Here is a 25181-nt window from a genome sequence, read left to right on the forward strand (position 1 = left end):
AAACTAGTACATTTCTTAAGAGAAACTCATTCATATTTACGTTACACATGAGAAACACCCATCCCTTTCGCCCGAGTATTGACACGAGTCGAACCAGTAGCGCTCAGTGATTTACCGCTCGGACTATACTTTCATTAATTGGAAAAGATGATTGAAAGACTGTTATTATAATTGAAACAATCGATTAAAATATACCTAAAAACAATAAAGGATAAGATATAGTAATTGTCTAAAATTTAGTTTACAACCTTAGAAGTTCTTGAACCTAAGAATAGCAGTTCTTTTGACATGGTTGCAGAAGATTAGTCATCATTGCCTTAGATTCGGGCTACAATCTCGAAGAAGGAAATTGTTCAGTGTAAGTGTGTAGTGTATTTGCTGCATGAAGACATTAAAGCATTAGCGAGTCGAATGTTCTCTCGAAAGAGAAATGGAAGTTATACCCTTGGTTCTGTCTCTTGGGGAGTTCTCGTACAAAACTGGGACTAAATCATCGATAGGTGCCTCTCTGGGTTCTTGATTACGATAAAAATCCTGGATTTGGTTTGGCGTTATTGTCAAGAAAATGAGATAAATCAATATAACATCTAAAATAATAATATAACAATTAAATAAATCTAAATTTTATCTACATGGAATTTCATGAACAGAATGATTAAAATTAATATTAATTCTGTATTTACGCTTACAGTCCTTATGTTCAGTGTATTTAAATAACTGGAATCAATTGTTACATTTACCTTTGTTTGAAAAATTCCTTCTTTTCAAGACTTGAAGCAAATACTGTTTAGCTGAAAAAGTTTCTAAGACTTTTGAAAATTAATATTTTATTTTTACTTTAATATCAGCGATAGTCTTAAGAGATTCATAAATGTATTACGAAGTTCTTGAAGTTACGTCTGCCAGATAAATAATCATATTTTTCTACATCTCAGTAACAAGTCTTTCATAGAATTACCGAGTACATGGTTCAAGGCATTTGGCATGTACACTGAAATTTACTGTGATGCTTTGATTTTTCTATTGCATTTATAATATAAATGTACTTGAATATATGTTCTTTCAGGGCTTTCTACGCCTACACCAGGCCCGATGCTTACAAGAACTTGCCCTATATCATTACACTGTGGCGGCTGGGACCCTTGGCATTGCGTTCATCCTAAGAAAAAATGGCAGTGTACTGAAAATTCATCTTCTCACAAAATTAGCCATCCTGTACGTTGTGATATGGAGTACTTCAATAAAAGAGAAAAGATTCCAAATGGACACATTTGTCTACCTTACTGTAAGTTAATTATTCATTTGAATAATATTCAATATTTATTCTTTTTAACAGAATACTTTGCAATTTATGCAAAACTTCATGTAAGCTACAAAATGTGCGTTTAATTTCATACTTATCAGTATGAAATTTCTAAATGGGAAGTATGTTCGCATTTCCATAGCGTTCATATCTGTACGAAATTTTTATCTACCTGTTTTTACTCGGGATAAATCTGAACGTATTGCATAAAATATATAAGGTGCATATTCACCAAGCAGTTATTTAATGTCACACAAATATTTAATCAATAAATATATTTAAAATACCTTAGTTGATTTACTTAGTCGATAATTTATTAGCATAGAAAACTTCGAATTAAAATTCGGTTAGGTTAGTTTATTTGAATACAGAAAAGCATGGCTGGATACCTTCGTGTAAGAATTTTCTGTGGGAAATTGACTCATATTCAATTTATGCATGTAGAAAAGCAAGCACGACTCATGCAGACAGGACGTTCGCCTGAGTTCGAACCTGCTGGAACTACTAATATTCATTAGTCTCCTCGGTCACTGCTAGACCAAATTTAGAAGGAATTTTTGCTGCATTTTCTGCACTTTGAAACATTTTACTTGCAAACGCTACGAAAGGTCTATTTCATTTTACATTTTCATCACTACAAAATTGAAGTAAATATTAAAAAATGAGAGCTGTTATGACATGTAGACTATATATGTCTGTCTTTCAGCAGCAAACATCTTGAGGGACTTATACATTGATGCTAACACCCATTAACTGGCATCTTTCACATATTAATAAAGAACAGATTTGATTTTTGCCCTTCAGAAATTAAGTTAGGAGCGAAAGCCGTAAAACTAATTGTTCTAAAGTGCGTATGCCTAATAGTTCTGCTAAGTTCGTTTTCCGTCCGTAAATAAAACACACATATTTTCTTTAGGTAACACATATGGGATTAAATGGATAGAAGAATTTAATTTTATTTGACATAAACTCCGAATCCTTATGAAGGAAAAAATGATCCTAAAGCGATAAACAAAAGAGATCAGAAGCTTTATGTTGAAGCAGTAAACAAGAATATACTATATACCAAAATGTTATACATCAATTTCTGAAAGAATGTTCAGGCCGGAAAAAAATATATAAAATAGCTAGCGGTTGGCTGCTTCGGATTTATGTTAACAATGGAAAATGCGTACATAAAACATTTTGTATATAAACAAAGAATGTCATTGAAATAGATAAATCCTTTGAAACACATACTTTAATAATATTAATCTGTCTTTATGAGTCCTTTTTAATGTGCTGTGTTTAAGCCGTCTATTCAGAAACAGTACATACCGCATAATTTTCCACTCCCAGTTTTCAAGTGGGAAAATTAATAGTTAGAGGAGGTATGAGAGTAAACACGGTGTACGCTTTACAACATTTTAATCATAATTTTCAGAATCATTAGCAAGTATAGTACAGTTTCGCTTGTCTCGCATAAATGGGCAAGCAGAACATTGGTTAAACGTGAAAATGTCTGATAATAGGGAGTTGTTAAAAAAGTCTATTAAACGTCACACTGTGTGATAATGATACATTTAAACATCACATTTATATTTACAATCATGTTCCACAACAAAACTGGAAAAACTAACTGAAATATATATTTATAATTATAGAGTTTGGTTTGCTTTGGGAGCATTAACTAGTTCCAAACTCCTTAACAGACGGAAAGCGAATTATCGCTATTCCTGAAATTAATGGCAAAGTCTTGGAAATATTTAAAATAAACATTTTTATTTAAACATAGACTTTGTACATAAATGTCCTTCATATGCTAACAGAATGAACCACCACATGTGGCTATGTAACTAAAGTAACAGCCAAATTGAAATTTAAAACGCAAACAAATCGAAAAGAGAATTAAATTGAAAACTGAGCTCACTCAAAAACCGTAACTGGCATAACGGATTCAAAAACGTAGCTTCGTCCGTAAACAGGACAGATACTGCAAACTCTCTATGCAGTTATGTTCTGTGTCAGGAACCAACGTGCAAATTTTACACGTTGTAAAAAAAGTCCGTTTAATTTAAGGTCTGGACTCACTGGAAATGGTAAGGGAGACCCTTTTTCTTCAGGCATTTACCGTCATATGGTTGATAACTTAATCACAAGGTAGTGCTGATGCGCTTCGTTCAGGTCCATCTTCACTGCCTCAAGGATTGTCTCTATTAGATTTGTTGCTCTCGTGCTCCTTGTCTATCTGTATCATGTCACTGACCGCGGAACAAGTTCGTCTCCAAAAGTTGCCTGTGCAAGCGCTTGAAGTGTTCTCCGATCGGGCAGCTCCCAGTTCAGAAATCGCTCCTGGTACAGTCTTACTGCTTCTACGGCATTGCCATTTGCAGCCCCGTACATCAGGCGTATAATAGCTTTCTTCCATTCGAATACTGCTGAATCTTTGTCAAAAAAATAGCATCTGAATGACCAATTCTGTGAAAGGCGAAGTAATATATAAGGAATATTAAAAAAACTGCAGCACGTTATTTTAAGCATTTTCAACACAATTTTTGCAAATTCTCTTGGCACATTCATTACATATCGGATTTTCGAAGCTGAAACAGACAGGCAATTTTTCTTCTCAGTCTAGAGGGACAAAAAAAGCATGTTTTACGCTTTTTAAGAGTATCAGTTACACCTGGGCTAGAATAGATTCCCTGGAAAATCCTAGCACTCTCTGAATGCACATTTTTATTTCTCGGTTCACAATTGGCTTTTAAAGCCTCCGTTCCAAATGTGGTTTCACTAATTCTCATAATAACAGTTATCAGATAACTGCATCAAAAAATCAGTTTTTTCGAATTTGGCACCAGCCCTTAACGATTGATGTATTACATGTGCATTACTTCCACTTACATTAAGTAACCTAAAGAATATGACCATTGGCCATCGCCTTGTTCTTGAGCTTGTAGAATTTTAGAACATTTTTTATCCAATGCATTTACACCTCCTTTAGTCAAACTGTAAAATGTTATTATTTCTGGTTTCCCAGTTTCAAGGTCTACTGATTTCTAATGATGCATTGAAGAAATGAGAATAACACTTTTTAATTTTTGAGACACGCATTATCTGTTGAATGCATAAAGGGAAGATCATTCACTTTTCATTTTATTTGGAGAATATTTTCCTGGTATTTATCTCTTAAATTTTGCATAGTACCGACATACGTCAAACCTCTAGAGTTACGTTATTGTACAAGTTCGACACTCAAGTAGTAATAAAGCCATCTCCCCCTCATGCGAGAAAAAAGTAACGTCAGCGCAGATGTGAGGTCTGTATGACGGCGGCCCAATTTTAAAAATTATTAAAAAAAAAAGAAAGAAAAGAAAACTAATGGAGAGATAAATAGTTATATTTTATGTCAACGTGAAAGTACTGAAAAGAAGAATAACTGCATAGCTTATAAGCAGTTTCGAAGTCGTAAAATATTGGCACGGTCATACAGACCGCACATCTGTGTTTAAGGGTTAAACTGAAATATGTACAATTTTTATTAAACGGACACTAGCCATTTTTTGGTTTTCGCTACTACTAAGGCCAGAAGTGGAAGCCAATTTATTATGGAGGCACCTAATAGACAGCCACCGTTACCTCCTATGAGGGGGACAGACAAATTACATCCATGCCTTCTCCGGGATTTAAATTCGAGCCTTTCGGCATCGCAGTCACTCCCCTAATCACTATACCGTCTGGTTGGTAATATGTATAAAAGTTTTATGATATATTAGGAAGTGACGTTTATTTGCAATTTAAGAAAAATGTGAACTGTAATAATTCAAAAACGTTACTGCTGGCAGGGAAAGTTACGGTAGTATTTTGTATGTATTTATATATACAACGATGAAAATATTAATATGTATTTTCCTTTATATCTGAATTTTGTAAAGCATTAAGAAAAGTTAATGTTACAGGAATAAATCAGTGAAGGAGTAATTTAGAGCATATTTTGTACGATTATGTGTTTGGAGAGGATTCAGTTAACTCTCATACATTTCTGTAAGAATTTCATATTTTACTATACAAGATTTTCTTTCGGCTGCTAAGCTTGTTTAAATAATAATAATTTGGGACTTCAAATAAAAGTAGTTTTATTTTAAACGAATTCGAATTCCTTATATAATTACTAGTTAAATATAAACTATAAGGACAACATATGTATTTGAATGTGCAAGTTGTATTAAACAGTAGAAAAATAAATGGAGCAAAATTGAAGAGAGCAGTAAAAGTAAATCATATTATTTTACAATGATCTCGCTAATGAAACCTTTTGAATTTCTTAAACAAAATTAAACTTACAATTCTCTACGCAAACATCTATTATTCATGATTTCAGTTTGTGAGAGAACAGCTGTTTCTAACAGTACCAAAGAGCAATATTGCAAAGGATAGCAAATGATATTAAATTAATGATGCTGAGAGTGAGTTAGCGGGAAGAATGAAAATAAAAGAGAATAAAGAAATGCAACTTTGAGAATCGTTAGTGATGAAATTAGTGAAAGAGATTCTAGTAGAAGTTTCTAGTAAATTGAAGAAAAGATAATGTTGCAATGCTAGAGAAAGAAATGGCGAACATAGTGTACCTATGAAGACGCTAATAAAACTTTCCGGAGAATCAAGAATCTCAATCTTTCAAAAAACATATTCACACTGGTACAGCAAAAATTTGCGTTTGAACCAAAAATACATAAAGAAATTCATTGTAATGGTTATCAGAAAATGTTGAAGAAAATATACATTTATAATTACATGAAAACTTTCTGATGTTTGAATGATACGTAAAAATCAGTGACATATAAATCAATGAATATTAATTTTTTTTTCCAAAATAATGTGAAGAACTAAGAGTGCCTGATATCTGTCTAAGATACAAATGGGAGATTTCCTGATCTGTGCAATCAGATTGCTTTTGCAAACTGAGTTTCTGAAATCGTCAAATACAAGTTGAGTTACTGCTCCGTATAGTTTTCATTTAAGAATCAGACTTATCAGTTCAGACAAGACCATTTGAATTAAAACTAATATTATTTTCAACAGGCCGTTTTCGCTCACATTTCCATGCACGTGACCTTAGTGTAATGGATATATGCGTATGCAGAGAAAGACCACAATAGAGTACTATGAAGGGCAAGATCACTATACTTTCTTATTGTCTACTTTCACTGAAACTCACAATACCAAGCACCTTAGTGAATACATTTCTCATATCTGTCCTTGGCAAGCAAAAACTGACTGCAAAATTGAAATATGTCATGAAGAAGCTCGTTGCATAAGAACTCAAACTGTGCCAACCAAACACCGATTTAAAAAAAGGAACTTACTTACTATCCCGACTACTGTGAAGCTATTGACAAGCAGCTCGATTTAGCGCCAGTTATGGGTAATCGTAAGGTTATAACAGTCTGGGCTTTCGAGGATAGTGATTGATTCTCGATAAGCTAAGTTTTGTTTTTATGAACAAAGTTATAAATTTACTGTGTTCTGTATCTTTTTTTGCATATTGAAAAAAATATATAATTTAGGGTTTGCCCTTTAGGAGAACAGCAAATAGTGGATTATTTTCAAAGTATCTAATTCTTTTATTAAAAAAGTACATATAACAAAGGGCACTTGAATATGATTGACAAAACACTCATACGTTTGAACAAATATCTGCGAGAAGTTTAGATTCCTAGTGTTTCTAGATAAAGCTTCTGGTAAAATAGGATAAAGTTTCTAGATAAAGCTTCTGGTAAAATAGGATAAAGTTTCTAGATAAAGCTTCTGGTAAAATAGGAGGACCTATTAAAAATTGTATAAATCAATGGTAGTTTTTTATGCAGCGAGTCAACTACCGACTGTTTATTAAAGAAAGAGGTATCATTTCTTTCAGAATTTCGGAGAAACGTGTGGTACAGCTTTGGCGGGTTCTCCGTCAAATTTCATGGTTCAGTACCAAAAAAGTACCAAACAATACGTGATAACACGCAAATAAAACTTTCAAATGTTTTTATGTTAGTTAATTGTCGGATACACGCCAGATCACGTCTCTGCTTTAGGATAGAGCTTAATGCTTTGGCATCATGTCCAAGTGAGATTCCTATGACTCCTAAGTTTGTCACACTTGGTGACCAAAAATCTAGAATACACAAGATACTGTAAAGCTTCGACTGTGTAACAAAGCCGCTATCCTTTCTCCCGTATCACACATATTTCTGTGTACAAAACAGCCGCAATGCATTTATATTCTTATTTATCTAAGTGTGAGGCTACTCCTGTAATTTTCACAAATTTTAATTTTACTGACTGCATATGCTTTTATTACCTACAACAAACTATTTACTCTACATGCACTATCAATTCATGTCTTCAGCAGTTCCTCAGCGTTAATATTTGGAATTAGATCTGTAGTATGCTTTTATGTATCTGATTCAGAGTGTATAAAGTGTATGTGATTCAAAGTGCATAAGTTTGCGCCTCTCCGCACTACTTTTATAACGTATCACACTCATTAACAGTATGAAAATTTTCAGCAATTTTTATATTAGTTAATTATCGGATCTACGCCAGATAACATCTTAGCTTTAGGATAGAGCTTAACGTTTTAGCATCATGCTAAGTGTGATTCGTACTTGGGTATGACTCCTACGTTTGTCACACTTGGTGACAGATTTTCTCGAAATATAAACGAACTTTATTAGTTTTAAGTCATTATGGATTCTTTGTGAACTGCACAGTTCAGACATCTGTAAAACATTTTTCTAATCATGCTAAAGCTTCTAGCCAAAACTGTTCTGAAAAGGACAATATCCAAATTAACATTTTCACAACACGATATATAAGCATTTTAATTATTCATATGGTTAAATAAAACATTTTGAAAACCTTCTCTCGAAATAATACATAAGGGCCCTAAACATAGCGCTCTTTATGTATTTTGTGAATCTATAGCTAGTTTTTATTTAAATACTGTTAGACTACTTTTTGTTAGTTTTAGCATTCTACTCTTATATTAAAAATTGTATTTTATTTATATTGTTAGAGTTTGTATTGACGGTCTTCAGAATCAATATTTAACCTAGTGTTTTCTGTATCCTTAAATACATTTTTATAACTGTATTGCTTATTGCATGATTATTTATATATCACTCTTCTGTTTCAATAGCTTATTTTTCAAATTCACTTTCGACATTCTATGACTTTACTACAACGTTGTACATATCATCTAGCTCACCATTGTTTGCCACTATATTCTATAAGAAAGTGATTACAATCCCGTGTTATTCTCCTAGGAAATTACTCACTATACCAGTTTAGTTAGTTCGTTGCTTTAGGTCGTTGCTTAGGATTAGGTCTGTTTATGAAGATCTGTTTAACTAACTTTGCAGTGCTCCCTTTCAACTTTTAAGCTAAAGTTGAAAGGGAGCACTGCAAAGTTAGTTAAACAGATCTTCATAAACAGACCTAATCCTATAATTGTACGGAACAGCTCTGTACAAAAACATTTCCGTGTATTAAGTTGTTTTAAAATTATCATGCGTGTCCAATATATTATTGTATATTTCAGGCCCCAGTTCACCTGAATTTCGTTTTGGAGTATGCAGCAATTGTTTTTACCAGTATAGCTTTCAATAGCTGCTAATACAAGACACTGGTTGTTGAAACTTCTATTCCAAGTAAGTATTCAAGTATATAAATGTCACAAAATTCGTACTTCCAACGAACAGGAACATATAAATTAAAACAGAATAAAATTTGGTTTCTATGGATAAGATCTGACACCATTTAAGCATACGTCATTAATAATACTTTTTAACACCAACGGTGGGTCACTAATGGTCGCATTAGTATTTAAAATTAGTTACTGCGAATGATAAACATTACTGAGAATGATTTCACAAAATGATAAACATTATCAGAATACAGAAGCCGAAAACAATGTCTAACATACTAAATGATGATTTTAACTTAGATTAATAGAGGTAAACCTTCCGTTAGGTTTAATTATAATAAGAGAATATGTAATCAAAAAATACGTGTTCGACCGCTTTTTATATATCGAATAATTATGATGGTGAATTCATTGGCAGCCTACACGATGTGAATGAAATTCAGGAGCGATGACATAGTCGTAGTTAAAAAGGCGCTGAAGTGCGAAAGATAATTTTTATACACATAAAAATTTAAATACTTCGTAGAATATTTTGCTATTACACATGTCAAGGTTCATACCTTATACCTTAATGGAATAAATATGCTTTTTTTGTATGCTATACCATGTGTCTATTAATGGTAACGCTTAGAACATTTGAAGGTTATTTCTGTATATTTTGAAATACAGTTGCAATTTAGCTGGCATATTCGATTCAAATTTTGTTAGATTTGAAAGTATTTTGATGATTTCCTTCAGGATGTTAATTTTGGGATGATTTCTCTATTTTATATTATTTATATCAGAGGTATCCAAAACCAGCAAATTTTAAAAATCTCTAAAATTCATATAACAGGTCGAAATATCGAAAAACATGATATATTTCAATTACATTTCTTAATTTTGGATTGACATTCAGAAAGGTATTGCAGAAAACTCAGGTGAATTATGATGAATTAGTATGCCATAAAAACGCAGTTCTAACTGTCATCGGTATGATGCAGACAATCCACGACATTTTCAGCTTTTCACTTTGAATAATAAATGTATTTGTGAGATGCAATCCGTAAATTCAGTGAATTCTCAGCTATTAAACTATTGTGAGCCTCAGGCTCCCCAAAGGCATTAATAAAGAAACATTACACAGCAAGTTTTCTCAGAAAATAACGTTTCTATTTTTAGCATATATTCTTCCAGGTAATTTGAGAGAATATCGCACTCTTTCAGAACAACAATAAAATGAAAATATATTGCTGACGCTCACAAACTGTATTAATAACATATCGTTTGTATTTATATAAGCCTAACATATTTATATTAAAATAAGTAAGTGCTTAACAAGCAGACGAAAACATTAATTTAAGCTTAAATTTTCTGATTATATATCATAATCAGAACATTCTACATTATGATTTTACATCATGTTGAATACAAATACACAGCGGCAACATTTTTAAAAATGGCAAAAATGAGAAGAACACATAGGATAAATAACTTTTACAAATCTAGTTTGTCAGAAACCTTTATCTTTCTATCTGATCTAGATATTTTCGTTTCACATTTCAAGATACTGCAATTGTCAACCGAGTCTTTATTATAAATACAACTTACATTTAGTCTTTCAGGCTATTATTAATGAATGAAATCTCTAAAGGATACACATGTTGAACTGGACTGAGTAATTTCAAATGGGATATTTGTATTTTTACAAGTAGAACATGTCCATCCTTTCCAGAAATATTTTTTTCTCTCAGTTTACAATTGACTTTTTTACTGCTGTCAGTTCTAGTTAACTGATATCACCAGCAGCTATTTTAGAAGCATTTTGACTTTATCTCTTTGAACGAGAAGTCCTAATTATTCACGTCTCAACTGACTTCTCAAATCGCTTTGAAAATTTTATCTATGTTTGAGCCTTGGTTTAAGCTCTAATGGTCGACAGTATGAACATCCGGTGTATTCCATTCCTTGATGTTTTATTGGCAAAGTGAAGATGGTATAAGAGCTTTGTTTTCGCCATTAGATTGGTAGGTGAAAGGTTGAGAATTAAATTAACGCACAGTGAAAACGCACTGTCACCATTTCTTCATAAAACAGATCTACTCGACCTAAGGCCCTTTATAAGAGGTCCATTATCATTCCAACCAAACGCTTTCATCACCCTCCGCACCAGGATGCAATTGTTGAGTTTGTAGAGTCATTAGATTATTTTTGTAGTAGGAGATGAGAAAAATGAGCAATGACCTCGCCGGGACTCGAACCACGGACCTCTCGATTACGCGCCGAGCATGCTGGCCACTACACTACGAAAGCATGCTAAAAAGCTGGAGAAATACCTTATAAGTTGAACTTCCTGTCAATATCGTTCGTAGTTATCGTTCGTGGTAGTGGTATATGTTAAAATGTCATTCCAAACCAAGAAACGAAACAGATTATCAGCACCGATGAAACTGGTGCCGTTGTTATAATAAATAGTGGAACATCTTCATCGTCAAGAAATAAATCTAAAATAGTCATAAATGCCTCAGTAGATAAACCGGTGAAAGGTTATATATATACTATCCGGTAAATGGCGGCGCGAAACAACCGTACCCATGCTTTCTGAATTTCTCTACGATATAATTGTCCAGCTGTGTCCAGTCCTGTGATTTTCAGTGGGCCGAACACGGTTTGCTGGTAATGGTCCAGGATCAGCTTTTAGCTTGTTGGAAATGAACCTCTTTCAAATGACGCAATTGATATTTTTTTTTCTCTCGTTTAAAATCCAAAACATTTTGCGTACTATATTATGCAAAATTTGAAGGCCAAAATGTAAATTATTCTTCTGATAGTTTTCAGCGAGCTTTAGTACAGCTTCGTTATATGAAGGTTGAATCACTGGCGTTCGAAATGTTTGTCTTTTTCTACTGGCAGTTCGTATCTTGATGGGTAATGTTTTCAGTTTCATCTAGGTAAGTAGCAATTTGTTTGAACTTTTATCTTCTTCTCATTTGGAATTCTCTTGTAGAATCCTCTGTACTAATTTCAACTCTGTTTTCTGAAATTCAGAAGAAATGGGTTCTCTTTCGTTTCTTTTTTCTCTTCCGCAGAGACAATTATTTCCAAATGTTAAAATTAACTACTAAATGACTTCCAAATGTTAAAATTAGCTACAACCCACTAAATGAACTTCTGGTGATTACTTTGAGAAGTACGATTAGATTCAATTACGTTGGATAATACTTTTAAAGTTAGCTAAAGATTTTGTAAATTTTATCTTCTCATTTTATATTACTCCTTCTTTAAGGTCTTCATTCAAGACGCATCTACAGTTCCAAAAATCAATAGGTTCAGTCAACCATTGTAGACCTTCCCACCATCAGAGTGACAAAAGCTGTGTTGCTGTGTAGTTTCTAAATTTGTGATACAATTTCTGGGACAGGAGTTTTGTAGCTGTCATTTCGAGTCTTTACTGAGCTAAGTTAATGTTGTCCGTGAAAGGAGAAATATTCTCAGTCCAGGGGAGACAAACTTCGTAACGATGACTTCTTCTCCAAACGATAATCAATTCCGAAGATATCTAATCTCCGCAAATTTGCAATTTCCATTCAATTCACAGTAATGTTATATTCACTGAAAAGTTTACTCTTAGAACACATGTGATTTTACTCATTAATATCCATCCGAGGAGTCTTTCGACTGCAACTAAATCTGAGGATAATATTTTTCTGTAGTTTTTTCTGTAGTTTTATCAAAAATCTACCATTAATATCTGCTCCAGTGAGGACATGATAGATCCATAAAAATGGTTATTACCTGTTAAAACAATATGTAAGTCTTTCAGGTCCTCCAGCCATGGGCGTTTAGTCATTCACAGTTTACTTTGACATACAATATCTTGGTCCAAGACTTAAGAATTACAAGTAAAATTCCCATTTAGTTCTTTTAACTTTATTTTGTAAAGTTTCTCTTATATTCTTTAGTAGAAACACGTCCAATCAAATAGTTTTTCATTGTCTCTTGACGATTTACAGGATATTTCATCTCTTCTGAAATATCTCTTAGGAGTCTCTTAAGTCTGCAGTTGATCGCCCATTAAAGGAACGAATTTTATGGCAGAAATGCAACATTAAAAACAAATGCGACACTTTTGAACTAAATGACCAGCAACGAGAGAAGCAAAAGAGTGTTTCTTATCCTTTTTACGCTCTTCTGCCCTTCAGAGTCGGTTTTTGAGCACTGAAATAGTCAGCACTGGCATGCTTGCATCAGATTTCAAATTGTATTTCTTTTTATAAACATCTTCGTATCTTCATCTTTAGTTAAGCCAAAGCCCGGCATTGTCAAAAATTTTCTTTACCCTCCCTCTACTTCGCCCTTGAGAAATAACATCAAGTTGTTCAGACGTTCTTTCACATCCTTTACCGAACTCGGACTTCTATTGCAAGAATTCAGAAAATATTGTTGCGTGCGTACGGGTTCGTTATGAAATGAATGCACAAGTCCGATGAAAAATGAACAAAAATTTATTATTATCACAACAAAAATGCTTAAATTTTCTCAAATTATCATGCAGTATTACAATATCTCACAGTAGTTATCTTTTAACTACTCAAATGTCCAATAGAACGTAATTCAAAACAGCTAAAGAACGCTAATCCGCGAATTCGCTACAATCAACAACAGCAGTTTTCTAAACAACAACAAACTAAGCAACTACTACAAACTGAGATGTTTTCCTCCTTTTATAAGATTTTAAAATCACGCACTAGAATTTTCCAGTACTTTCTCGAAATCAAAAAGAGATATTTATTTATTTAATGCACGCGCTCTTGTATTTTCAATTTTACGGCTTAGCTTTCTTTTAATATTCGTCACGCGCTGCACTGCGCGAGAAATAAAATCATTTAATTTGTAATTGAACTAACATTAGCTTTTTAAATACCAAATTCGTAACACTGCCCCCTTCCCAAGGACTGCACGTCCCGGGCAGTACAATCCCTGGACAGGAAGCTAAACTTACAACTGTGGCATAAATGCATTAATAAGCATTACATTACAATAATAAACAACATGAACAATAAATGCAATACATAAAACAAATCAAATACACATTTAAAAACAAAACGGACCATGGTCTTATACTATTTACAATTATTTACATTATGTACTATGGCCATAGTAATGAGCTAACCTGTCGTAATGAACGACTTTAGGTTTAGAGTTCGAAGACTTACGAATCCGAACCACGACGTCATTCAGCCTGTTTAGGACTGTGTACGGCCCATCCCAAGGTGACTGTAATTTCGGACAAAGTCCTTTCCGTCGAGTCGGATTCCACAACCACACCTTGTCTCCTTCGTGGAATTGATGTTCAGTAGCTCTTGTGTCGTATCGGGTCTTCATCTTCTCCGTCGCCAAGTTGACTCGCTCTCGTGCAAAATTGTGCATCACTTCAAACCGGGCCTGGAGATCTTGAATATATTCCTCAGACGATGAAGGAGCATCCGGAGGGCGGCCAAACAATAGATCACAAGGCAGACGAAGGTCACGACCGAAGAGCATCTGTGATGGAGAATAGCCGGTAGTCTCGTGGACAGCACTGCGGTAAGCCAGTAAAAAGAGTGGTAATTTCTTGTCCCAGTCCTGTTGGTTTCTGGAAACCACTAATGAGAGGTTATTAAGGATGGTTCGATTGAACCTCTCTACCATGCCGTCCGACTGGGGATGCAATGGCGTCGTTTGAGTTTTGTCAATGCCAAGTAGTTTGCATAGTTCTTTGATTACTGCCGAGGCAAAATTCCTTCCCTGATCGGAATGTAACTGAAGAGGCACTCCGAACCTGGAAATCCAGTGCTGTATCATTACCTCAGCTACTGTGACTGCCTCTTGATCAGGAATAGGATAAGCTTCAGGCCACTTGGTGAAGTAATCAATGACAACGAGTATGTATTTGTTGCCATCAGCAGTTCGTGGCAGAGGTCCCAGGATGTCAAAGGCGATACGTTCAAAAGGCGCACCTACGTTGTAACGTTGCAGTCTGCCTCGGCTGCGTTTCCTCGGTCCTTTCCGACCTGCACAGGCATCGCAAGATCGGCACCACTTTTGCACGTCATTCTTTGCATTATTCCAGTAAAAGCGCTCACGAACTCTCTGTAAGGTCTTCATAATTCCAAAGTGACCTCCTGTAGGGCTGTTATGTAGTTCTTTGAGGACATCAGGAATCCGAGATCTTGGAAGTATCAGTTGCCATCGGAACGTCTTCCCATCATCCGACTCGAATTTCCGGTATAAGACGCCGTTTCGAATGTGAAGTGAATCCCAGAGTGCCCAGTATTGTTTTGTTGTAGGACTACAGATAGAAATGTCCTGCCATGTAGGTTTTCTGTTTGATGACTCTATTAAATCAAGTATGGGTTTAATGTCGCAGTCTTCCAGCTGGTCTTTCCTGACTTCATCATCACTCCACGGGTCTCGATCAGCCGATGTTGATGTTGTAATTTGTCTTGCGACCGGAGTCAGCAGCTCGTATTTCGCTTCCACCCTGGAACAATAACGGCAGCTTTCTTGGCAAGGTCTTCTAGACAGGGCGTCGGCGTTTCCGTGTGATGATCCCTTACGATGACGGATAGTGATGTCATATTCTTGGAGTCTCTGTATCCACCTGGCTATTTGACCCTCAGGATTTTTGAAATTTAAAAGCCAGGCCAATGAGGCATGGTCCGTGCGGAGGAGGAATTTTCTCCCGTATAGATAATGATGGAAATGTTCTACAGCTTTGACTATGGCGAGCAACTCCTGAAAAGGTTCCTTGTGACACAGTAATTCCTCTCCGGTTTAGACAGGCACTTGCTCCAGTAAGCTACTACACGTTCTTGGCCGTCTATTTCTTGGGACAAAACAGCACCGACACTTTCATTGCTCGCGTCGGTGTCGAGAATAAATGGTCTGTCGAGCTGAGGATACGTCAGGATTGGAGCAGATGTTAAAGCTTCCTTTAAGTTGTTAAATGCATCCTCGCATTCCTTTGTCCACAAGAATCTTTGCTTGCTCTCTGTCAGCTTGTGAAGTGGTCTTGCGATGGAAGAAAAGTTCTTCACGAATCTCCTATAGTAGGTGCAAAGCCCTAGGAAGCTTCTCAGCTGATGGACATTTTCGGGACGCCTCCAGGATTTAACCGCTGATACCTTTTCAGGATCCGTGCGCACACCTTCTGCAGAGATGACATGTCCCAGGTAAGTCACTTCCTTTCGAAACAATTTGCATTTAGCGGGAGTCAGCTTCAGATTGGCCTCTTTCAGTTTCTGAAGCACCTTTCTAAGATTTTCTAGATGCTCTTCAAAACTCTTTCCGACGATGATGATATCGTCCAGGTATATCAGACAGGCTTCGTAGGAAAGGCCTTTCAAAACAGTTTCCATAAGACGTTCGAATGTTGCCGGCGCATTACACAGTCCAAACGGCATCAGTTTGAACTGCCAAAGTCCTTGTCCCGTAGTAAATGCCGTCTTTTCTCGGTCATCAGGATGGATTTCTACCTGCCAATACCCACTCTTTAAATCAAGTGTTGAGAACCACTTGCTTCCAGAAAGAGTGTCTAGAATGTCATCAATTCTAGGAAGAGGGTAACTGTCTTTCTTCGTAACCTCATTCAACCGGCGATAGTCAACGCAAAATCTTGTTGAGCCGTCTTTCTTTCTGACGAGAACGATGGGAGATGCCCATGGACTCGCTGAAGGCTCGATGACATTGCCTTCTTCCATATCTTTTAACAGTGTTCGCACCTCTTCCTGTTTAGCAAACGGTAGACGTCTTGGATGTTGCTTGATTGGGGGATGATCGCCAGTATCTATTCTATGTTGTGTCAAACTAGTTCGACCCACGTCAGAAGACGAGCGGGAGAAAACAACTTGAAGATCTTTAATGACGCGATCGGCAGCATTTTTCTCTTTATCGTTTAATTGTGCATTCTGCAATAACTCCGATGTAATGCTCTCTGAGGACACGGATTCTGGGATGTTACTCTTTCTTTCAACGCTGGTTACTAGAGTACATGTTGCAACCACTTCACCTTTCTTAATAACTCTCGGCTTTTCAGTTACATTGGCGACTCTCACCGGGATAACCGTTCTAGATAGGTCGACGAGTGTTGAGGCTACTAGTACTCCTTTTGGGATATTACAGTTATTGGGATATTCTATGATGCCGTAACGGAAATTTCTATTTTCGGCTATGGATCCAGGAAGTAAAATTTCTGTTCTTGCCGGTATTGTGATATAGTCTTGTGCTATGATTTTATGGACAGATTTAACTTCATCATTAAGGAGAAATAACGCTATGTCCTCAGATGTAGAATGCAATTCGTTATTTTTAAAATCCAAGTAAAAATTGTATTTCCTTAGAAAGTCCAATCCGAGTATGCAAGAATCAGTGATCTCTGCTACATATGCCGTGTGATGGTAAGCGGCACTTCCAAACGTGATGTTAACATTTACTTTTCCGTCGATGTCGATCTTCTCACCGGACACAGTCTGGAGGGTAACGCAGGGCGGCGTCCAGATAAGTTTGTTTCCTAGTTGTTGAGCCAAATCTTTTCGGATGATGGTGACGTTGGCTCCTGTATCTATAGTCATATTGCACGGAACTCCATTAATATGTCCTATTATGAAAAGTCCATTACTGCCGCCTCTCACTGCAGAAATCTGAAGCGCTTTAAACGGGGGCTTTTCATTATCTGGCAACCTCCGCCCCGCGAGATGGCCACTAATTAGTTTCCCTGCTGCTTGTTAGAAGCGGTCTTAACATCAGTACCCTGGGGTGTTTTGCAGTTTCGTCGTATGTGTCCTTCAGCACCGCAGTTCCAGCACTTAACGGTCGGTTTCTCCTCACCAATATTCCGTCTCAAGGCGTTCAGTTGTCTAGTTAAATCGTCAAGTCGAGCGGTGACTTGATCCCCTGGCTCCTGGACTTGAGCAGCTCTGACTGGGTGGCGGTCTCGACGAGTGGCTTGCTGGGCTGCCTCAAATTTCATGGCGTACACTAGAGCACTTTTTAAATCTTTTACATCCGCCATTCGTAGAGCTTTCTGTATTTCAGTATCTCGGATGCCGTCGATAAAGTATTGCAAGGACAGGATTTCCCTTGTTTCTGTCGGGCATTCCGAAAAGGCGAGATGGGACAGCCTTTCAACATCCGCGGCGAGCTCCTGAAGTGTTTCGGTAGGCTTCTGTTGACGAGATTTTAATTGGAGCCTGCTGTAGTCTTTTAAACACTTCTCCCCAAAGCGCAACTCCAAGGCGCCGGACAGAGCTTCGAAATCTAACCTTTTGTTTTCGGGAAGAGTCTGAAGGATATCCGCTGCGTCGGCTCTTAGAGAAGCGGCGAGATGACAGGCCTTAGCTTGGGAATCCCATCCATTCGCATCCGCCACGATAGAAAATTGTGTCTTATACACCTGCCAGGAGGTCTTCCCATCATATGTGGATAGCTTCAGAGGTGGACGAGCAGGCATTGGTAAGAATTTAAAATCATCACTCCTGCTCCCTGCCGACGCTACGAATTTCTTTAAAGTATCCATTTCTTTGGCAACTGCAGAAACTCTCTCATCAATTTGTTGTTCGATTTGGTGTTGGACGGCACAAACTCTTCCTTCAATTCGTTCCTCCACAGCAGAAACTCTCCCTTCTATATGTTCTTTTACAGAAGAAACTCTTTCTTCTATTTCTTCTTTCACCGAAGAAACTCTTTCTTCAATATGATCTTTTACGGAAGAAACATTTTCTTCAATATGTCCAACTTTATTTTCAACTGCGTCAATTCTGCCTTCCATAGCTTCAAATTTATTTTCTATTATGCAAGTAATTTCTCTTTTCATTTCTTCTTGACAAGCTTGAACGGCTTTCATTTCGTCCTTAACGGATTCCTGGCCCAATTTCATTTCTTCCTTAACGGATTCCTGGCCCAATTTCATTTCTTCCTTAACGGATTCCTGGCCCAATTTCATTTCCTCTTTAATTTCTTCTTTAAATGAGGCAAAGGCTGATATTAACTGCCTTAATTGCTCTTCCATCGCTCTTGTTATTATCATTCAAATCCCACTTCTGACACCAAAAATTGTTGCGTGCGTACGGGTTCGTTATGAAATGAATGCACAAGTCCGATGAAAAATGAACAAAAATTTATTATTATCACAACAAAAATGCTTAAATTTTCTCAAATTATCATGCAGTATTACAATATCTCACAGTAGTTATCTTTTAACTACTCAAATGTCCAATAGAACGTAATTCAAAACAGCTAAAGAACGCTAATCCGCGAATTCGCTACAATCAACAACAGCAGTTTTCTAAACAACAACAAACTAAGCAACTACTACAAACTGAGATGTTTTCCTCCTTTTATAAGATTTAAAAATCACGCGCTAGAATTTTCCAGTACTTTCTCGAAATCAAAAAGAGATATTTATTTAATTAATGCACGCGCTCTTGTATTTTCAATTTTACGGCTTAGCTTTCTTTTAATATTCGTCACGCGCTGCACTGCGCGAGAAATAAAATCATTTAATTTGTAATTGAACTAACATTAGCTTTTTAAATACCAAATTCGTAATAATATGATTACACATTTGGATTAAGAATTTACGCACATTTGTCAGTTGTAATTCCCAATGTTTTCTTAAGGGAATATCATTAATAATTTTTGGTTGTCTTGTACAGAGATTGTTAATTTAAGCACCTCCCTGAGAGATATTCCCACCGAAATGTGTTATCTTCCGAAGCGAGCCTTTAATCCTTTGCGGCATGGACACACCTAAAAATTTCCTTCTGCACGCATTGAAAAATTGAATGAAAAAGGATTTATAGGTTACTATAGGTTACTCTGAACCTTCTTTATTTATAGTAGATGGCAGCTCTACACAAACCCAGTCCATATATTTTAACCATGTTTAGTTTTTTAAGACCTCATTTTTCAAAGAAATCTTCCAGATTTGTTTAGGGTATAAAATAATTGTTTGAAAAGAAATGTCTATGTTTTTTGGCTGTATGCTAATCTCCTTATTCTATATTAGTTTTAAATTTTTACCTAGAAATCTTGCCTAAAATCAAACGGCGAACCCTAGGTGTGCCCAAACCGGAGTCACCGATAATCTAGGACAACTGAGAGTCTGTATTCTTTGTTTCTCCGCATCTCATCGGTCAGTTCATTGACAACAATTCTCGTTTCAGCACTCTTTTCAAAGCTCTATTCAATCAGTGTGCCATTTTGGACACACCCACAGAATCAAAACGATAAGTGCTATTTTCACAAAATTTTACTTGTGTACTCCTCTAGGCCTAATTAGACTGCCTACCTTTTTTTTTTTTTTTTTTAAATCAGAACTCCGACTTTAAAAGGTAGCGTGCCGGAAAGTGTTAAAACTGTATACTACAACCTTTGAATAATTCTCTCCCGGTAGGTGGAAACTTTCAGTTACCTGCCTTGTTCTGTGTTCTGGAAACCAATAGCAACTGCTTGCAATAAATATTAGAATTTGCTTTTACTAGCAATATCATAATCTTTATCAGTTTGTTCAAACTGGCATCAATATGTAGACATTTTTTTTTAATTATCTAAAAACTGTCTAAACTGTAATTTAGGCAACGTTAGGTTTTGCTTTTAACTACTAGTTTCTAAAACTTGTTGAAGAATTATACCTTGATTGCCGATTCCGCTTCATTGTTTAGTCTAACTCAAATTCTTTATGTTGTTTCTTCATTTTATCAATTTTCTCTAACTAAAAACTTTGAACTTGTGTCTTCATTCTCACAAGTCTGTTATCAATAATATTCCGCTGGATCATTTTTATACTCAGCGAAGTTTACAATAATGTTCTTTAAATCGGATATTTCGGCTGATAATGAACGTACATGCACTAGAGCGAGAAATCAGTAGGAGACGTCAGATTCGTGCTGAAGAAAATGTGAGGGGAAAAGAAAAGCCCCCACACTGCTATTAATCTATCTAACGTCTGAGCCCCAGGCTCCACAAAGGCTTTAGTAAAGAAACATTATACATCAAAGTCCCTAAAGAAAAGGTCGTTTTTATTTATAGCCTATATTATTACAGGCAAGTCAAACAAATCCCGCGGTCTAAATACATACCTTTCATATCTTTCAAGAATATTCTTTTGAGAAATGAAATTAAATATTGTTGCCACTCACAACTTGTATTAATAGCATATTTTTGTGTTTATGCAAAGCTATCGTACTTATATAAAATAAGTACTTAACAAGCAGACGATAAATAACATACTCTGTAATTTCGAATTTTATTGGAAACCGAATTACATACACTCACTGATGGATCTCATATTGGACAATTTTTGGCACTTCCTTGTTAAAAAGGGCAACTACACTTACTCACAAAAATTACACAGAAAATTGAAATAATGTTAACGTATAAAAAACTTGCAAGCGAAAATTTAGTTACCATCTCGAGAAAAAAAAAAAAAAACTGATCTGCAAAGTCTTTAATGTAGGAGATTTAACAGCGTAATGGTACTTAAATAAAGTATTGAGTAATACATTATTCTTTGTATGGGAGCACAATAGATAAGGCATGCTTAATAAAATAAAGTATTCTCATTTAATGGACTGTTTTGCTTTTACAGTTTAATATTATATGAAATAACAATGTAAATCTCTGATAAGAAACCGCAAACTTATCTTTATTCGTGAAGCAGCGAATTCCGCTATTTTCTGGCAATAAGTGAAGGTATGATTGTATTTTATATGTGTATCTGATAAATCTAGTTTTCAATTGCACCTGCTTAGCACTCGCAATGAAATTAATTGCACCTTTGATGCTGACTCTTTCAGTTTGAAAACATGCACGTTACATTAACATCAATATACGCAGTGCAATGCAATCAGTAGCGAGAAATCAGTAGGAGACGTCAGATTCGTGCAAGAGTTAGCTGTTGGCCTTATCTAGGCTCGTTGCAATTCTAAATTCATCTCATCCACGCAGATGAACATTTTGTTTGTAAAAATTAGAATACTGCTTAAATGTGATTTTATGTTCAAAGGTTTTCTTTTCACAGGCTTATTTAAGTATAATAATTATTTAATTTAAGACGTCGTCTGGCATTGATAATGATCGGTGTGAATAAAAAATTAAACAGGGTACAGCAAGAAATGCAGTGGACAGAGATATGCTCCAGGAGTAACCGGTTATGTCGAAATTGGTGGGTTAGATATGGAGAAGCGAAGAACCTGAAGCCGTATGATTGGGATGTTTTCTACGGAGAAGGTAAACTTTTCAGGAATGTTTTTCATTTCAGATCAACATGCAGTAAATTTTTCCCCTAGCAAGATATATGCCCCAGATCGATACTTTCAACAAGAAAACATACTTTTGTCATCGCCTAGTTACGACTGTGCGAAACGATTCCTGAGCATAACAAATATAGCTCTTAGATTAGTAATTTTAATGAATAAAGCAAGAAACAGACATTTTATAAGCATTTAACTGAAAATACTTACTCTTTAGATAAAAACACTCTTACAAACGACAGAAGCAATATATTTAATACATCTAATAGGTGACATTGACATATATATATCATTCTGTAGAAAATCGCTTAAATCTCGTGATCTCTCACGAAAAGCAACATTTTTAGTTACGCAAGTTCCTTTCTTAGAAATAATTGCTTTAGAGATTCTATTCTAACAAACGAAAGTAACACTATATTTATTTAATTTAATCCTTCTCGGCCCTACTAGTAGCATTCGCCACTTTCAAATGCAGAGGTTTATTTTATTGATCGTACAGAATGTCTTATTATTTGTCGCCAAGGCTCACATCTGGGGGTTTTACAGCATGTGTAATTTCACTCGATGCTTTAAAGAAAGTTATAATTCGGTATTAAGAAGATATCCAGTGGCAAGTCGAAATTAATTTTGTTTAAAGCAAACAAAGTGAAAGTTTACAAGCGGGTGACCCTTGTCTTCTGGCGATTCTTTTTTGACGCCAAGATCAGCGCTTGGAAGGCATGATTTCGAGATGGTCCCTATACAAAACCAAAATAAAAAGTAAAAGAATTGCACAAACTCTGTGTCCATGTACACATCGATATATTTTCATTAAAAAAATCAGTAAACTAAAACGAAGTTGAAACTATCATGATAACCGGAAATGAAGTTTCATCGCCAAAATTTAACAGAAGTTGTCGCTAATCGAAGGGGTACCCAATTCTACACTAGAGTCGTTGTAATCCAGTACTCATATAATAGAAGGTATCCAGCAAGGTTACCACACTACATAGTTCGTCTCATGTGACGGTACAGACTTTTAGTCCGCTTAAGCAACCACAACCTTTGTGACTTCTTTCTACATTTAAGTAGGTGATGTCAACTCCGGAAAAGCCTAATCTTGTTTGTGACTGCCACTGGTTACCAAGCATCAAGGTTTTCAGCATAAATAACTTAGTTCTAATAAATAACTCTCATTTTGATTTCAGTGCGCATTATATTTTATTATTCATTCAGATTTATAAAAATAAAATATATAAGTAACCAAATTAAATTATCTTTAACAGTGAAGCATATTTATATATTTGCTTGAAAACATCCTATATTTAGGGAAAGATATTTAAGATTTTCGCTTAAAATTTCTGACAGCCCACATATGGCTGTCAGAAATTTTAAGCGAAATTATTCTGCAGTTGAATTAAAATTTTTATAGTTTTAAACTGAAAGAATCTCAAATAATACAAATTTTATTACTTTATTATACTTTAGTACTAAATTAAAATTTAATATTTTATATTTTAGTATTTTAATAGTCAAATATTTTGTTTAACTTAATATCTTGTAATGCATAATGGTATTTTGTTTTCACTCAGGTTCAGAAAAACAAAAAATCCACAAAGAGATGAAACGTAAACTGCCACCAATGGAAATACAGACATCGCATGTTATTGATTATCCTGATTATACTAAAACACTACGTGAGTCATCATTTCATGTAAAGGATTTAAACTGCAACCATTGTAATAGAAAACTAACACACAGTATTCCATGTTCGATTTGTTATAAAAGACATTAAAATAGCTATTTAAAAATAGTATTGTAATATGTTGTTTATACGGCAAATGGGTGTAAATATGTGATACATGGAATACCTTTTAAAAACTTCATTATGATTTATTGTAGCATATTAAATTCATGAAAATGCTGTTTGAAGTTAAAATCTAGATTACTATACAATATATTAAAGAACCTGATGACATTTAATTCCTGATAATTTCACACAGATGATCTCGCACAAGGTTAGGAAACAGTTCCATACATTGGTGGAATCCAGGCTGACACACCCATGGTTTGGAAAATATTTTTGGAAGATTACCAAATGTTTTAATGCTTTTGGTTTCAATGAATATGACTATGTAAACCTATCAGAAACTCCCTTACAAATATCAATTACTATCGAGAGTTTATTTATCATTACGTTAATGTTATTTAACTTCCTTCCCTGAATATGCTTCCTTTACTCAGTGCCACTCTTTGCATACGAGTCACGAAGAATAAAACTTAAGAAAGCACAGTTATTAACAAGAAGCACTCCTAATCCGCGAATAACAGAAACCTTGAGTAAGTGTTTGTTAAATAAATTCCTTGCATTTCTAACTGTGGATAATATAAAAACTCCATCACGCTTCCAACCTTTCATAGCGGGCTGACTCATCATAAAGCAAATTAATTTATTATGAACCCCTTTCGGAAATACACATGGCAATAAACTAATATGCATGCAGAAAAAAATATGTGATTTTAAGATTATTTGTGTGTTTACTTACATTGCATATTTTCTCACTTATTCTATTAGCAGCTTTGTTTTACAAAACTTCTGTATTTTAGAATTAAAAACGGTTTAATGCAGAACACGGATTAAATTTTCATTGTCCATGGATTCAATAAAGTCGCACAATAATGCACTGAATGTTTTTTTTATTCTAACGCAGTGATCAGCAAACTGCGGCTTTTTAACTACTTGAATGCGTCTCTGCTAAGGATTGATTTCGATCTTGTGCGGGCGAGCAGGGTGTCTGACATAGTGCAGGCATGGCATGTGGCACGAGAAAGCACACGCGAAACGAACCAATCAGAGATTGTCCGTCAGTGTGCACAATGGTCAGTGCCTGACGAGCTAAAATGTCTCATGTGAGCGCCAAGAGTACCTACTGAGCGCATTAAGCTACATTCTTCT

General features: G+C 35.4%; 2 protein-coding genes across 3 annotated transcripts in view; one reads left to right on the forward strand and one right to left on the reverse strand.

The window, feature by feature from the left end:
• LOC118182601 (lachesin-like) overlaps positions 1-25181 on the reverse strand; it is an 886001-nt gene that overhangs the window by 355181 nt on the left and 505639 nt on the right. The gene's annotated exons all lie outside the window — the stretch shown is intronic.
• On the forward strand, positions 1082-24176 carry LOC118181848 (uncharacterized). 2 transcript variants are annotated; one of them, XM_035351060.2, is made up of 3 exons: positions 1082-1285; positions 8871-8979; positions 23818-24176. In XM_035351060.2, the coding sequence occupies exons 1-2, from the start codon at positions 1093-1095 to the stop codon at positions 8936-8938; spliced, it is 261 nt and encodes an 86-aa protein (XP_035206951.2). In that variant the 5' UTR covers positions 1082-1092; the 3' UTR covers positions 8939-8979; positions 23818-24176. The 2 variants fall into 2 exon arrangements, with proteins under 2 accessions (XP_035206951.2, XP_035206952.1); XM_035351061.2 differs by lacking the exons at positions 1082-1285; positions 8871-8979 and adding an exon at positions 21918-22223 and having other exon boundaries at positions 23818-24174.

Source organism: Stegodyphus dumicola, chromosome 4 (assembly GCF_044657685.1).
Source record: "Stegodyphus dumicola isolate Sdum_Otavi_A_Nest chromosome 4, ASM4465768v1".
In the NCBI taxonomy this organism is placed as follows: Eukaryota; Metazoa; Arthropoda; class Arachnida; order Araneae; family Eresidae; genus Stegodyphus; species Stegodyphus dumicola.